General features: G+C 41.0%; 2 protein-coding genes and 1 pseudogene across 3 annotated transcripts in view; 1 reads left to right on the forward strand and 2 right to left on the reverse strand.

Moving 5' to 3' along the window:
* Window positions 1-355: 355 nt before the first annotated feature.
* Window positions 356-2052, reverse strand: LOC135677553 (putative mannan endo-1,4-beta-mannosidase 9; annotated as a pseudogene).
* A 2562-nt stretch (window positions 2053-4614) lies between these two features.
* Window positions 4615-6128, forward strand: LOC135677076 (NAC domain-containing protein 100-like). Its single transcript, XM_065188977.1, has 3 exons — window positions 4615-4829; window positions 4924-5207; window positions 5338-6128. The coding sequence occupies exons 1-3, from the start codon at window positions 4637-4639 to the stop codon at window positions 5836-5838; spliced, it is 978 nt and encodes a 325-aa protein (XP_065045049.1). The 5' UTR covers window positions 4615-4636; the 3' UTR covers window positions 5839-6128.
* Window positions 6129-11037: 4909 nt separating this feature from the next.
* LOC135677077 (uncharacterized) overlaps window positions 11038-15272 on the reverse strand; it is a 5797-nt gene continuing 1562 nt past the window's right edge. The window contains exons 2-4 of one of the 2 annotated variants that reach the window (XM_065188978.1): window positions 13988-14125; window positions 11459-11698; window positions 11038-11375 (exon numbers count right to left, since the gene is read on the reverse strand). In XM_065188978.1, coding sequence (XP_065045050.1) covers window positions 11286-11375; window positions 11459-11698; window positions 13988-14125 — 468 coding nt within the window. In that variant the 3' untranslated portion in view covers window positions 11038-11285. The remainder of the gene's footprint in view (window positions 11376-11458; window positions 11699-13987; window positions 14126-15272) is intronic. The other variant, XM_065188979.1, reaches the window with a different exon arrangement.

Genomic DNA, 15272 nt, shown 5'->3' on the forward strand with positions numbered 1-15272 from the left:
CATTTTTTATGACAATGTTCTCCAAAGTCCCATCCAAGTCTGGCTTTAGTCATGAAAATAATAATTTTCCCCGAGACAAAGACATTGGGTTCCGGAATTAGATATTTTATTGAATATATTAGTCAAATGTGGACATTAATTGAGTTGTAGTTGCAATCGTTCCCTTTATTGCGATAATTTTAATTATAAAACATAAGGTAGCATTGGAAGTGGCTGTTGTTATTATGTATGCAAAGCATTGCTTCAAGCATTTTTGACATTATCGAATCTCCAGCATTAAACATATATTAGTTTTTTCTTATTTAGCATCAGTATTCGATACATACATGCATGCACCTTGTGCTTGATCATTCTACTAGGGTTCCATGTTCTCCATCTCTGCAGCTTCTTCCAGTGCCTTGGGAACGCCAAGACTTGATATCCTGTGGGACTGGCGAGAGATGATGGTCGTCGTCGAGGGGCTTTCAGCGAATATGATCTCGTAGCCATCTCTGAAGCTATCCATTCCTTGGTCTAACAGCTGCCAGAACAGACCACCTGCGCAAGGGCCTCCAGCCTTGGCTGATGCATATATTGCATCGTAAATGGTGGCGTAGAAGGCGTCCCTTTTGCTCACGGTGTACCCTGCTTGCCTCGACGACTTGCCGAATTCTGTCACCATGAGCGGCTTCCCAAGAATTGAACCCGCGTCTTGAATGTGAGACTGGATCCAGCTCCGGAGGAAGGCCAGTTGACCGTCGTCGTTGGATCCTGGAACCCTGTAAATTAATGGTGCAAGGAATTAAGCTTAGAGAGCTGATGATTTGTGTGGAGATTGTAGCTGGGTTGAGCTCTGACAGAACGCAACAGGATCGACCGTACGTACTGCTTACCATTGATCAGGGTATGCATGAATGGTGGCGAAGTCGATCCCCGGAACCCGGTTGTTAGCGATGAAATCCGTACCGACTTCGTAGCCGGGGTTGTATTTCTTCCTCTCAGGCATCGATTCGCCGTAGAAACCCTCCATGCCAACCTCCACCATGTGGTTTCTATCTGTAGACTTCACGTGAGCAGCCATCTCCGTGATCCAGGACTGTCGATGAATTCCGATGCCGGCCGTAAGAATCACCAGAAACAGAATGAAAAGGAAGAATCTGAGAAGGATCAATGAACTGGCTGTGACAAACTTGGACAGTTCTTCCTGAGAGGTCGCTTTGGCATCGCGGCTCGTTCATGAGCTCCCATGCGAAAACGGTGGGATCATCCTTGTACGCTACTCCCGTGATAGTGTTAACCCTGGCGAGAACAGTCTGATATAGACAATAAAATCTGTGAAGTTCCACATATAGAAGCCAAGGTATACATGCAATGGAACAGTAGCGAGAAACTCGTCAGTGTACGCACGTTGACATGGTTCTTGTAGAATTGCTTCACAACTTCGTTCCTGAAGAAGTCATCTTCAGACCCTAAGTACTGACCCTTGTCTCTTGCCCATTGCACATACTGCTTCTTTCCTCCGAAGCCCTCCCAGTTGTTGACCAAGCTCAGTATCAGATGCACACCATACTTCTTGGCTTCAGAGATCACAAAGTCCAAGGCCTGAATCGATTCCATTCAGCCAAGAATAAACCGATATCGTTGTCAGAATTAAGAAGCATTCTTCATGATCGGATCTGCTAAATCATTACCTTAAACAATAATATAGTACAATAGTTAAACAAGCAAGGCATGTGTATATATATTTACCTTAAACATATTCTCATTGTATACACCAGGGGAGTACTGCAAGGGTCTATAGCCCCCATCACTGAAAGCCCAAGTTCTGATCACTCTTAACCCGAGAGTAGAGGCCTGCTCAAGAGCAGAAGACACCTTGTCCCTCTCGGCTGGATCCGCAGCCGTGTACATGAGCCAGTACGAATTGAATCCGTTCGAATAGAACGGCCGATCGTCAATAACGAAATGAGTTCCCCTGGTCTTAGCAAAGCTGGAAGGACTGTAAGCACTACCATGGAAGACTAGCAGAACAAAGAGAAGTACGCTGCACAAGGTTTTCTTCTTCTTCATCATCTTGCTCATGATGATCTCTGCTGTGGGAGTAGATCTGTAATGTACTGGTTTGGACCAAGTGCAAAGAAGAAGTTCTTGCACAGAGACTATATAAAGTTCAAAGACCTGTAACGATAGAAAGGTAAGCTTCCCTTTGAACTGATAATATATGGTGCAGTGGAACGATCCTGCAACTGTAGAGAGTAAAGGAGACCTTAGAAGCTATCCACCATTGTGGGGATGGAGTTTGAGGAACTATAGGGTTTCTTTAAAGCTGTAAGCCCATAAGTTAGTTGCGCAAGTTGGTTAAACTTTTGGATACACCCGCTTTCATCCGCTCCGATGCTACCGTGATTGGTTTAAATATGGGCTTTATAGATGAAATATAAATTATGGGCGTGATTAATATACTGAAATTGGCTGAATATAGTTCAGACATGATCAAACTGGGTTCAGATATACTGAAAATACGAATCCGGACAAAAGTTAACTAGATGTTGGCATGCGTTTGATTGGTATTTTATTTCGCTTAATTCTTAGATAATAATGATAAGAGGTTGAGTAATCATGCATCACCTGTGATGTTCAGTCAAGATTATATATATATATATGATTAGATTTTTCTTGTAGGCACCTCACTTTGATGTAAATATTCTTTCGTTCTTCGTTAGTCGTTCACTGACACTATCAATCAACTTGGTCTCTATTCTCATCGTGAGCGATGTCACCTTCTCCGTCTTTATCATAGTATTTACCCTACTCCTTGTTACTATTGTCAGCATTATTGTCGCCTCCTTCATGACCTCTAGTTCCCCCCCCCTTCCCATGTTGTTATCACCATGCTGCTTTTCATCAACCACCCTCTTTGTCTTCGCTAATACCACTCCTCTCATTCTCGTTAGCGCTAGGGAACCTCTCTTTAGGTTGTTAATCCTCTGGTCTCACTTATACGATCTTACCCTTCTGACCCCAATCACACTATCCACATTGCTCATGTTGCCCTTCCTCGCTCTCCCTTTTTATTTTAACTATCTTATTTTTATTTTATAAATAATATATTTATCAATCTCTCAATCTTATTGAATAATTAATCCAAGATACCTAAAATATTTATTTAAAAGAACTACTTACCCATTAGCATAATTATATCATCCTATCTATTCCTAATATTATTAAAATTATGATCAATATATGTATAGTCCTATTTAATCTAAAACTTTTTATTTCTAAGGTTTACCTTAATAACTTTAGTTTAGAATTAATTCTATTTAGACTTTTACCGGTTAAAATGATATAATTAGCAAATAACATAAAATTATAATATAAATGACTAGTAAGTTCAACCATTATAGGGACTTAGGACTTACTAGACAAGCTCACTTTGGTTTTAACACTAGTAATTACTTTATTATATATATTCTTAATAACATCAATATAGTTCATGCCTTTTTTTTTCTCTCTTAAAACCCAGTATAATGAATCTTTAGGATTTTGATCGTAGGCTTTCTCTAAAAAGATAAAAATCATATGTTAATATTTAATTTTCTCTTTGTACTTTTTTTTTTAATATTAATTATCTTAATAAATAAATAAATTATATTTATGATAGAAAATTAAACTGATTTTTAGAGATATATTTTTTTGAAGTCTTATCATATTTTCAATAACAGTTTTTTAAGTTTTTATAGTATGACTCATGATTTTAATTCTTTTATAATTATAATAATTTTATATGTCACTTGTATTATGATAAATTGATAATAATTTTTTTTCACTCATCATTTTTTTAATCTCATAATTATGTTAAATAAGATAGTTAACTAAGTTACTCCTTGATCTCTTAAACTTTTAGAACCTCAATAAGGATACGATTAAGTCACACACTTTTAATTATTTTTATTTTTTTAAAATATTTTTATTTTATTAATTCTAATTTTATTAATGAATATATGATTGTTAAATCTACACAATTATCTTTCATTAAAACTAAGTCATTTGTTGAATATTCATTAAATTATTTTATTAATAAAAATAATTATCCAGTTCAAAAAATAGCTACATGAAATATAATCGGATACTAATAGCTCAATGAATAACAATATTAACGAGTCGGAAATGTACTGAGCAAATTTTTTGAAGGAATAAAAGTGTTTGATACATCTCCTTAAGGATATCTTCTTAAGTCGTAACAAAGTGTGATCTCCGTCAGTGACCAAAGAACCAGCAACAAAATGACTTCTCAGTTGGGAACGCATCCTCTCATGTCTTGGTTGGGATGTTTCCCACATCATGTCAGGTAGACGAGTCATATGTCATATATATCATCAAGCATACGGAGAACTGTAACAATGGAAAGCCGTCTTCTTACTCGTATGGTAAAGTATCTGATGCCAAGCCATCGCGTAAAATTGTTGTTGTGTTGCTATCATGTAATTTCCTACCGTGCATTCCCAAGTAATATCCCTGCCACCTGTCTTTTTCCTTTGATTGTTGGATTGCGTGACCCAGTTGGTCGTGGGCCCATGTCTCTCTTGCTATAGATTTCAAATCGGATGTCTTGATCAACTCCATCTGTTGGTCGATTCATTAGGTGATCAAATACTAAATGGAAGATGGTGTTGCGGTTCTTAGCAGGGGCAAGAACCAAGTCATGGAACTGCCGCCTGGATTTAGGTTCCAGCCCACTGACGAGGAGCTCATCACCCATTACCTGGCCAAAAAGGTTACGGATGCCAGTTTCCATGCCGTAGCTATCGGGGAGGTCGACTTGAACAAGTACGAGCCCTGGGATTTGCCTTGTAAGTCTTGCTGAATCTGCCGACTCCTCTTGTTTCGGTAAGTCATGCATCCCTGTCTTGTTACATTGTTGTTTCTTGATTCACTCACTCGTAGTGAGAGCGAAGACGGGGGAGAAGGAGTGGTACTTCTTCTGCGTGAGGGACAGGAAGTACCCGACTGGACTGAGGACGAACAGGGCAACCAAGGCAGGCTACTGGAAGGCCACGGGCAAAGATAACGCCATCTACAGAGAGAAAATCCTCGTTGGAATGAAGAAGACTCTGGTGTTCTACACGGGTAGGGCTCCCAAGGGAGAGAAGAGCAACTGGGTGATGCATGAGTACCGACTGGAGGGCAAGTGCTACGTCCACAACCTTCCGCCCATGATGATAGCAATGGTACGTACTCGCCGGTCTCCTCTCTTCCTCGGCTCTTTTTACCACTCGGAGTCGGAGGACATCTTGTTTAGACTGTTCGATAAGATGCTACATGCGCTCCTCAATGCTTTTCCATCTCTGGCGTGTGTAGAACGAGTGGGTGGTCTGCAGAATATTCCATAAGATTTCAAGCATCAAGAAGCCGGTCAAAGCGGACGTTTCTCTCGTACCTCCGACGAAGGAAAATGATGATATCAACAAGAACGAAGCCTTTCCCACATTCGATTCCCCCAACGTGACCTGCTTCTCCAACACAACGGGGATTAACGACGAGCTGTTAGATGAGTGCTTCCGATTCCCTTCTGCCGCGGCTCGCCAAGGTTCACCGACCCCTCGGTTCCTCTCCATGATGTGCCTGTCGAGCTCCTTGTGCTCGTCGGGCATGCAGACCCCGCCCGATGTTAGCTCCGTGAAGAAGCAGATGAGCGGCACGGAGCTGCTTAGCGCGTCGTGGGACTCAGGGTTCACCTCTGTGATCTCTTCGATCGTGTCCAGCGACGAAAGCGGCAAGCGGCCGTTTGCCGCCCAGGAGATCCCATCGGCCTCGGCCGGTCACATACTGCTCGCCGATCGCTGTCTCTGGAACTATTGACGACACGGGAGGGATAAGAGATTCTCGCCAATTCCTGCCTGTGGAACTTGGTTGATCGTCTTCCACGAGAGAGACAAAATGAGTGCGAAAATTACGGTCATGTTGTTTCCATAGGAGCTTCTCATTAGCGTTACACTATGAGTGCAAGAGATTGTTTTGTATGAATATTGCCTTGTGTGTGTGTGTATATATATATATAGAGAGAGAGAGAGAGAGAGAGAGAGAGTGTGTATGTGTGTGTGTGTGTTCGAAGTCATCCTTTTATGAAACGAAACGTATTGCTTCATTCGTCAGTGCAACGAGAATTTTTGAGTTCAGAGATCCATTTCTGAGGTTTGTCTTCTTTTGGAATTGCTTTTTTCTTTGGCCTCATTAGATAAACACCAGTTTTTTCCAGTTGTATCTTTGACGGATGATGTGATTAATTTTTGGATGGTTAGTGCATGATACATCAACATGTAAGTCACGAGAGTCGCATACGCTCTTGTCCTAATTTAGCTGACAGAGACGACGGACCCTCAATTATTATATGTGGACTTTTGTCGAATCAGTGTGAGATCAATAATACAAAGACCCACATCAAATAATGTCTCAGATGGTTACATCCATAAATCTATTCCTTTTGCCGATCACATGTTATTGGCACCGTCGTCTCGAAAGTTACTGCCTAATAATTGCCTCTTGGGTGATCCAAACCTTATATTCTCTTCCCATGGATACTAAGCTCTTAAGTAATTGTGAGTCCAGTTAATGAATTCTGTCACAGTATGCGTTTACATCGAAGAACAGTGGGTGCGGAAGATACTATTTCTGATAGCGTTGCTGCCAAACGAATGCCGAACGATAAATCCTACACAAGGCCAAACGTGTGGTGTCATAATATATGCAGCAGTGTCATCACGGGATTGGATCAGGGTGGAATCTGGCCAGTGGACAACGCTGCGTTTGAATAATCCGACCCTCCTATGCCTCCAATGCCAAATACAGTACATTGGTCCTTTATTTTCGGTGATTGATTTTAAAGAAAACTATATTCAAAACGGGTTAATTACGGACCCTTATATTTTAAAAAGTTATATTGATATTCCTATAATTACAAAAAGTAAAACATCTAAGTTTATTTATCATAACAATATTAGTTTTATCAAAAAATATATAAATAAAAGGTAAAAAGATAATTTTGATGCTCGATGGTGGACAACGACGCTGGTAGCGTCAATCGTTTTGATCCATCTCCAATTGTATTAGTGTTTGATGTTAATGTAGATATCGAGCGGCCACTACATCGGACTTCGTGCATGAAAATAATTGAGGATATGGCCATCCGCCTCTACCTCTACTAGAGCAACCCACTGGTCATGCATGCCAACCACAAGTCCTCACATCCTTGATCATCCATAGCACACCCCATATCGACGGTCACTTCTCTACCTTGACCACTACGCATGCCATTGCGATGTTTAGTAGCACCATTAACTTCTTCTCGGATGCCTCATTCTTGGATGACTCGGGGTCTTTGCCGGAGTCATTTCGCTCCTCCCGCGCAGAGCGGACCCACTAGGAGATGTTGACATCGTAATCCTCCACCAGGTCTTGGAACGAGATCTTCTCACTGAGAAGCTCTTGGAGGAGGATGCCGAAGTTATAGACGCCAGAAAGGAGGGTGAAGGAGGGTTTGGGAAGGCGAGACTCGGGCATGCGGTAGAAGAGGGAGGAGGATGCAGGGGAGGAGGAGGGGGTGGCGAGGTTGTGAGGTGAGGCTAGGGGACAGAGGAGAGGGATGGGATGAGAACATAGTCGGTAAGGTGGGACATGACGTATAGCCAAGCAGGATGTTGGAGGGCTTGAGGTTGGCATGCATGACTCATGGGTTGCTCTTATGGAGGTAGAGGAGGCCGATGGCCACATCCTCTACTATCTTTAGGCATGACGTCCAGTGTAACAATTACTCGACATCTGTATTGACACCGACAAAGATGCAAATAGGAAGGGGTTGAAGCTAGGATTTGCCTCGCCGTCCGCCAGTGGCACCACCATCTGCCATCGATGTCTTCTGTGACCGAGCATTAAAATAGGAAGGGGTTGCAGTATAACCTTTGCACTGAGCTAGTCATGTCTCGAAAGCACAAGCTCATATTAGGAACCCATGTGGCACTCTCAAATGTGAGTTGAGTGAGTCGAATCCGGTTGGCGTGATCTTGAGGTATTGCTTGTTTATCCGCGATAGGTTCTGCGCTAGACATAAATGGTTTTGATCATTTTGGGGTTCTGGGGTAGACCCGAGGTGTGCCTTGGCCTCATCGAGGCAGGTCTTCTACCCATCATAATGGGCTTAGGGCTCCATAATATCGGGCCTGGTCATCTGCCGTAGCGAGTCTTCTACCTGTTGTAATGGGCTTAGGGCTCTGCCATAGCAGGCGTCATTGTTTGCTATAGTAGGTCTTCTTCCCGTCGTAATGGGCTTGGGGCTTCACCATAGCAAGACTTGTCATTCGCTGCAACGGGTCTTATTCCCATTGTAATGAGCTTGGGGCTCTGCCGTAGTGAGCTGGGGGCTCCATCGTAGCGAGCTTCCTTCGAGCGGATGCAAGCATCCTTGATTCTTTATCTGCTATTGCATCACGTTGTGGTGATGCCGACGAAGTGGCACACACTATATTGTGGCAGGCATTGTTGAGTGGAACTTCAACTAGTTGCTTTGTCGGCTCAGGGTGTGGAAGGACTTTGTTGGGGCCTCGGGGATCCGTGATTGGTACTTCAACTATCATTAGATAGCTCCGCTTGGACTCTCGGGGGTTGTTCCTTACTTCGCCAATGCCAACCCCGGTTGTGAACTTCATCATCATATAGTATGTTGATACCACCGCCTTCAGTCATTTCAGAGTAGGCCGAACAATGATTACATTGTAGATCGAAGGGATGTCTACTACCATACACTTGGTCACTAGGGCCTTGGCGTGCGGCTCTTCACCGAAGGTAACATGGAGGTTTATCGTCTCGAGGGGAAAGATGAAATCCCTAAGAAACCAAGTTAGTGATGACATCATTGGGGAGAGATTGCTCGTCATCAACCTAAGCTTCTGGAAGGCGTCGAAGTACAACATGTTGGTGGAGCTACCCATGTTAACCATGACCCTTTTCACCCGGCGTTGGCCATCCTGACCAAGATCACCAAGGCGTCATCATGGGCGAGGTCGAGGTGCTTGATCTCACCTTCTTTAAAAAGAATTTCTGGCCCTTCCTCCCACCTCAGGCATTTATCTGTGGCGATTCGGGCATAGGCCTTGCATCCCGAGGAGCTACCATTCCTCCCACCCTTCGCCCCCATCCCCTCGCTTGGTGGTGGGGGGTCGGATGGTTTCCTCTTGGATGCTTTGGATGAATGGAGAGCAGCTCGAAGTGAGGTCTTTGGCCTCCCAATTCGAATGCTAGAACTCACATTGCCCCTCATCCAAGCGTTGTTCGACTCGACAAAGTTGATCCATAAGTGAGTCTTCCATCAAGTCGGCAGATTGGGCGTCCGACTCGAGTAGGGCAGATCCATGGTGAGGGGGTGCGTCATATTCTATTGTCGATGACAATGGTGCTTCGGGCGACATCTCAACCTACCGAGGGCAACATGGGTGGATCTATTGTGGATCTGTCGGAGAGGCCCCAAGAGGCATGAGAGCAAGTGAGGGTTGAACCGTCGGCCTCAGTATAGGTGGCGGGAAGGAGGATAGTTGTCCTCCTTGCCTAATGTTACTATGTGTAGGCAATGGCACTTCCTCGCTAGAGCGCTTGTTGAGGGGGTTCGTGGGTGGACGCTCTTGCGATATTCGGTTCTTCCTCTAATATCAAAATGTTGTAACCTTTGCACCATTGACTAGGGAGTTAGCACAGCCAGGTCACGTCCCGAAGGCGCAAGCTCATCTTAGGAACCCACATGGCACTCCCAAATGTGAGTTGGGCGAGCTGAATCTGGCTAGCGCGATCTTGAGGTGCTGTTTATTTGCTTACGGTGGGTTCTATGCTGAAAAAGGTGGTTTTGATCGTCTCGAGATTTTGGAGCTGACCTATGGTGTGCCTTGGCCTCCCTGAGATTCCTACATAAGATGTCTGTCAGGGAAGTTCTCGACTCAACCGCTCTGATGGTAAAGTCACCGATAGAATGGAATAATAGGAATTTTTCCTCTTAGGTTTTGGGAGCCAGCTTTTATACCTAAGCGGTGGCGAAAAGCGGATTACTCTTCTCCCTAATCTATGTTTCTACGATCAGTTCGTACACTCCATTGTGATGCATCGTTTGTAAAGGACGACCGCGTGAGTGTCGTCTATGCCGGGCAACTGAGAAAATGGGGAAGACGAGCCTTGCTACCAGGGATTAATGCTCCCCATGAGAATGCAACCGAAAAATGGAAAGATGGCTCCGTCGTCTATCCCCGCGGAGTGTGCACCCTTTCCGAAATTGCGATTGGCAGGGGGTGAAAGATACTTTCCCTGCCATAGGGACGGGGAGGAACGTGGGCTCCTCTGTCCTCATCATTACGTAGATGGCAGTGGATAGCTGGGTGATCCCTTATTCCCTGATATCATATTTCTGCTCAGATTCTTGTGATTTTATATTTCTGACCCTTTTAAGAATCTACTGACACCATGAAAGCAAGTATATTTGTTTTCTTTTGTCTGATTGACACTGGTAAAATTTAGTTTGCTTCAGTAATCAATTCAATATCTTTGTGATACTTAAGCAAGCAAAAGAGATCGATGTTTGATAGCTTTTACAGCAATGAGTTATAAATGATGTGGAAAAGAAGGGGAGAAGAACCTCACATAATTTTTATAATATACATGTAAAGAGTCGAGTTTTCTAAATTAATTACGGACATCCTGTCATTACTTTATAAAATTATTTGATTCCTTTTCGATCATCAATTAGATTTCTAATGAACATTAATCAATAACTCATTAAACATTAATCAAGGAAAGAGAGATTAAATTATGTTATTTTTAGCTTGAAAGAAAACATAATTTAGGGTGTTAAACTGGACAGCTTCTAAATATTTATATAATATTTCTAAAACTAATCCAACTCAACCCTATTGCTGGTCATGGTCAGCTAAACTTCTATTTACAAACTTCAGTTGAGAGTTTTCATCAAATTCTGCATAGCTTTTTTAATGCAGGCATTTAAGATATAATTTATTGGGTAACTAAAGGTCTGGCAAACATAGACTTGTGTAAAATTTGGTATAATCAAGCATCACAATAATTATCTTGCAGCAAACACTAGAATCTACTTAGATTTTGCAAAATCGTACAATAAAGATTTAGCAAAGGATCACTGATACATACTGATGCTCTCCACTGGATCATATTAAGGGTGTCTTTTTCTGAGACATCTGTAGCGCATCACCCATTCTAAAGAATGCCAGTCTTGTAGGGATGGGCAAATGAACCACTGTAGCTTAGACTGAAGTTTCCGGTAAGGAACTCAAAGCACTGATGACATGCTCATACACTTTGATTCCTTTGAGAAACACAGAGTCCATCAAAAACTGTACACAAGTCAGAATATCGTCAGATCAGCCAATGTAGAAGAAAAGAAGAATGGAAACAAATGAAAGATGAGTATGTAGACCTCGTTGTGATCATGGAGTAAGATTGGAGTGTTTGCCATCGGTGAAAAGCCCAGGGCTGGAATTCCCATCTGTCTCATGAATCGAGCATCAGTAGTGGAAGATAAAATTTCTGGTTTTGCAAGTTTCCCTCCAGATGCCAGAACAGCTTGTTTGAATACGGACCACCAAGGGTTAGACTCATCAGTGGGTGTTGCTAGGGGACGTCCTTTGTTGTCCCGTATCGGTCCTTTTTGTATCAGCTGTGAAATTTTTGAAAGGAAACAAGTGTTACTATGAACAGTTGTGGAGACTCATTCAGAAGATCATTTCCAAATCATTATAAAACATGAATATGAATGAACTTTTTATATTCCATGCACCAGAATCACTAAGAAAAATCAGTTGTTAACCATCTAGATATGGTTGGCTACTAATTATGTCTATTTAGTTGCAAATTCAGGAACATGTATGATATGTCATTCTGAGCAGACAAAGAAAGATGATGAAGCCTCGACATCACCATGACCGAAGGGCAGAAACTTCTGTTTTGAAGAAAAGATACATGAAGGCCATTACGTTTACATCCTAAGTTGAGTAACAAGCTTTCAGCTAATATAGAATGGCATTTACATGAGGATCATAATCTTTTCACCTTGTATACAGTATTCGTGACTAACATGCATGATCTTGGAGTCACTGAGAACTAACATGACAAATGTTGTTTACATCTGTTTCCATCAACAATCATAACCAAATAACAACCCATTAACTAAACGAACAAAACAAGTATTTCAAGGGAAAACCATAACCCTTTTTTAAATTAAGAATAAAAAATGGAGACAACTACAAATACATATTGTTATTCCAATTATGAGGGATCATGTTGCACAAGATCATCGTCTATTTATTCCAAACTTTGCTACATGACAAGTGAAATATTGAAGTAATGATTCCAATAAAGTTAGAACATGAAAGTCACATCTTAAGTCCTCTATGGTGATTATCCAACCAAATATGTAGCATGAATAAAAAGGGCATGGATATATGAGACCAACTTATTTTTTGAGATGACATAAGGTTGACCCAGATGTCCATGAAAAGAAAAGGTCGACTGAAATGGATTTCACCTGACCAATGTTGTTGCCAACCTTAATGGCAAGGTAAATAGTAGATAAATACCAATTTATTTCTTAGTTAATGAACTAGATCAAATTAAGATTAAGCGCACCCAAAAGGATATTTATTAAAGAATGAAGAATTATTCCTCAAATCAGTATAGGCTACTGAACATCTCTTGGGATCCTCTTCAACAAAACCACAGCCAGTCACTTAATTTAAAAGGAGAACATCTACAATAAAAAAGAAATGTAATATAAGGGATAATATCCTCTTCAACAATGAAATCAAACCTATCAACATGACAATATTAGATATGCTCTACCAGAAAAAAAGATAGTGAAAGAAATTAGCCTCCAGGTCTGTTTTCACAGTATAATTTAGCACCAGTGAAAAAAGTTTCTTGAAAAGAGTAACAGTTTGAGACAGCAAATGGAACTGGTACCAGAACCTACTCACTCTCCAGTGCCCTGTGGTATTATGGATGGATTATTGAGTGGTCATTGTGGCCTTCCTTGACATGTTCATATATTACATTATTTACAAAAGATGTGGATCCACAACCAACATGTCAAATGTCACATCATGCAAGCATTCCTTGGATGTAACTTGGCAAGCACTGACCAACTCATGTCCATTCTTTAATTGAGATGTCATTTCCTTAGTTACCACCTCCCAATTTGCTCCTGACAGCAATTTTCTAGCATCTGTCAACATCTAGGTTTCATGGAAGAAGAAAGAAAGAGTATGCATCTCCTTCCTTTCATAAATCTTCTCAATTTCTATTATCTTCCTTTTCCATACTTCTTTTCTCAATATTTACCTGTCAATTATTCTAGTGAACCATGTTTTGGAGACCATAGCGAGCAATTCCTTAAATTTAAAATACTTTCTAGGTGATAGAGGAATAACTATTTTTTCCTTCCAACATTTACTTTGACATTTCATACCAATATCGAAGTTGTTCCGCACAAAACCTTCAAGATTTACTACAATAATCTTCTTGCTCTAAGCATCTAACCAGAAAAAAATAGAAACATTCATGGATACTTTATGCAACCCCTCTAAAGGATGATGGGACTAACAACCCCTCTAAAGGATGACGATGACACTAAGGAAGAAAAAAGTGTAAGTCAAAGCCAGTAGCAATACTAGACAACATTTGGTAGAGGCACAAAGTTTATATCGCAAATACTATTAGTGAAAATAGTAATATAAATATCATACTTCTTTATAGAATGAAGGCCAAAAACATTTGGAACAACTTGTTCTAAAGATAATATCAATGAAGTGCAAACCATTGATACCATGGAGAATTGGTTAAAGCCGCACCAAGACTCTAGTTGAAGGAATCTAACTATGTAAAGGAGCTCAATAAGAGAGCAGATTCAAATGAAAAAAAATCCATTCCTATATATCAAAGACATCCTAACCTGATATGTCATATTCTTTATATTTGGTGCCCATTCCTCATCGATCCTTCTTTTTAGTACACTTAGATCTGTTGTTGGTGGAAGACGAACATCAAACCCGACCTCAGCTTCTGAGGGTTGCATATTCATTACAAAACCCTGGAGCAATCATGTTGAAATGTATGAGTCCAAAGGGTGTCATCATGTGCTCATACAGACACGAATAACAAATGTAACAATTTTGACAAACAAAAATCAAAATTTTACAGATGCACTTCGAATATGATATCAATAGCAAGCAAACAAGAAATGACAATAATATGTACACACACTTGATCATCACTCTATACAAACGGAAGCTTTGGTTGGAAAATATCCTACTTAACTACCAGGGATATGTAAAAAAGCAATGTCATAAGATAGACATCCATGAAAAATTACTAAAAGTAACAATCAGAAAGATGTCATATTGTGAGAAACATTCAACAAAAGAATGATCTATATATTAGGCTACAATTAGGATTTAGGATATATTCCCTCGTCGATAAATGAAAGTTCTATTTTGATTCTATAGCACGTTAAGATCTTATTAACTTAGGTAAAATTGCAACAAAATTAATTGAATGGTTACTTGTTAGATAACTGAACATAAACACAATGGGCTTATAAATAAATTCATTTCCTTACAGTTCCTTGTCGATTGAATTTTTAATACCACTACTAGCAACAGTGCCATAATACTATCTTACTGGTATGTATCTGTGAAAAGTACTCCTGCAAGACAGAACCCTTGGACCTATATAAGAGGTGAGGGCATGTCCGGAGCTTCTTCAAAAGAAATTTCAAATGCCTGTTCTCTCACAGAGATTGTAACAGTCCTACCAAAATTATCCCACTATTGTCCTACAACCAAAAAGAGCTCGATGAGGCCCGAGGCAAGTATGGCCACTTTGTAGGCACCTCAATGGTAAAGCTGGCAAAGAAAAAAGATGACTTAAGAAAGGCTGAGTGCAAATTCTCTATGGAACATCAAAGGCTCCTAAAGGTGATGGTCATTGATAACAACTCTGGTCACCAACTTGATGGGGTTCAAGCAGCGTTGATCTTAAGTCCAAATGCATCAGGCAGCTAACAAGATCATGTAAAGTAGAACAATAAAGAAGACAAGGAAGACTAAAAAACATAGAAGAAGAGCGGCAAGAAGGGTCATCAAGCTTCAACCACTCCCTCTAGCATTCCCACCTTAGAGCAGACCCAAAAGGATCATGTAAACTCACTCGGCATAACCATAGCTTAACTTGTGAGA

Source organism: Musa acuminata, chromosome BXJ1-6 (assembly GCF_036884655.1).
Source record: "Musa acuminata AAA Group cultivar baxijiao chromosome BXJ1-6, Cavendish_Baxijiao_AAA, whole genome shotgun sequence".
Lineage (NCBI taxonomy): Eukaryota > Viridiplantae > Streptophyta > Magnoliopsida > Zingiberales > Musaceae > Musa > Musa acuminata.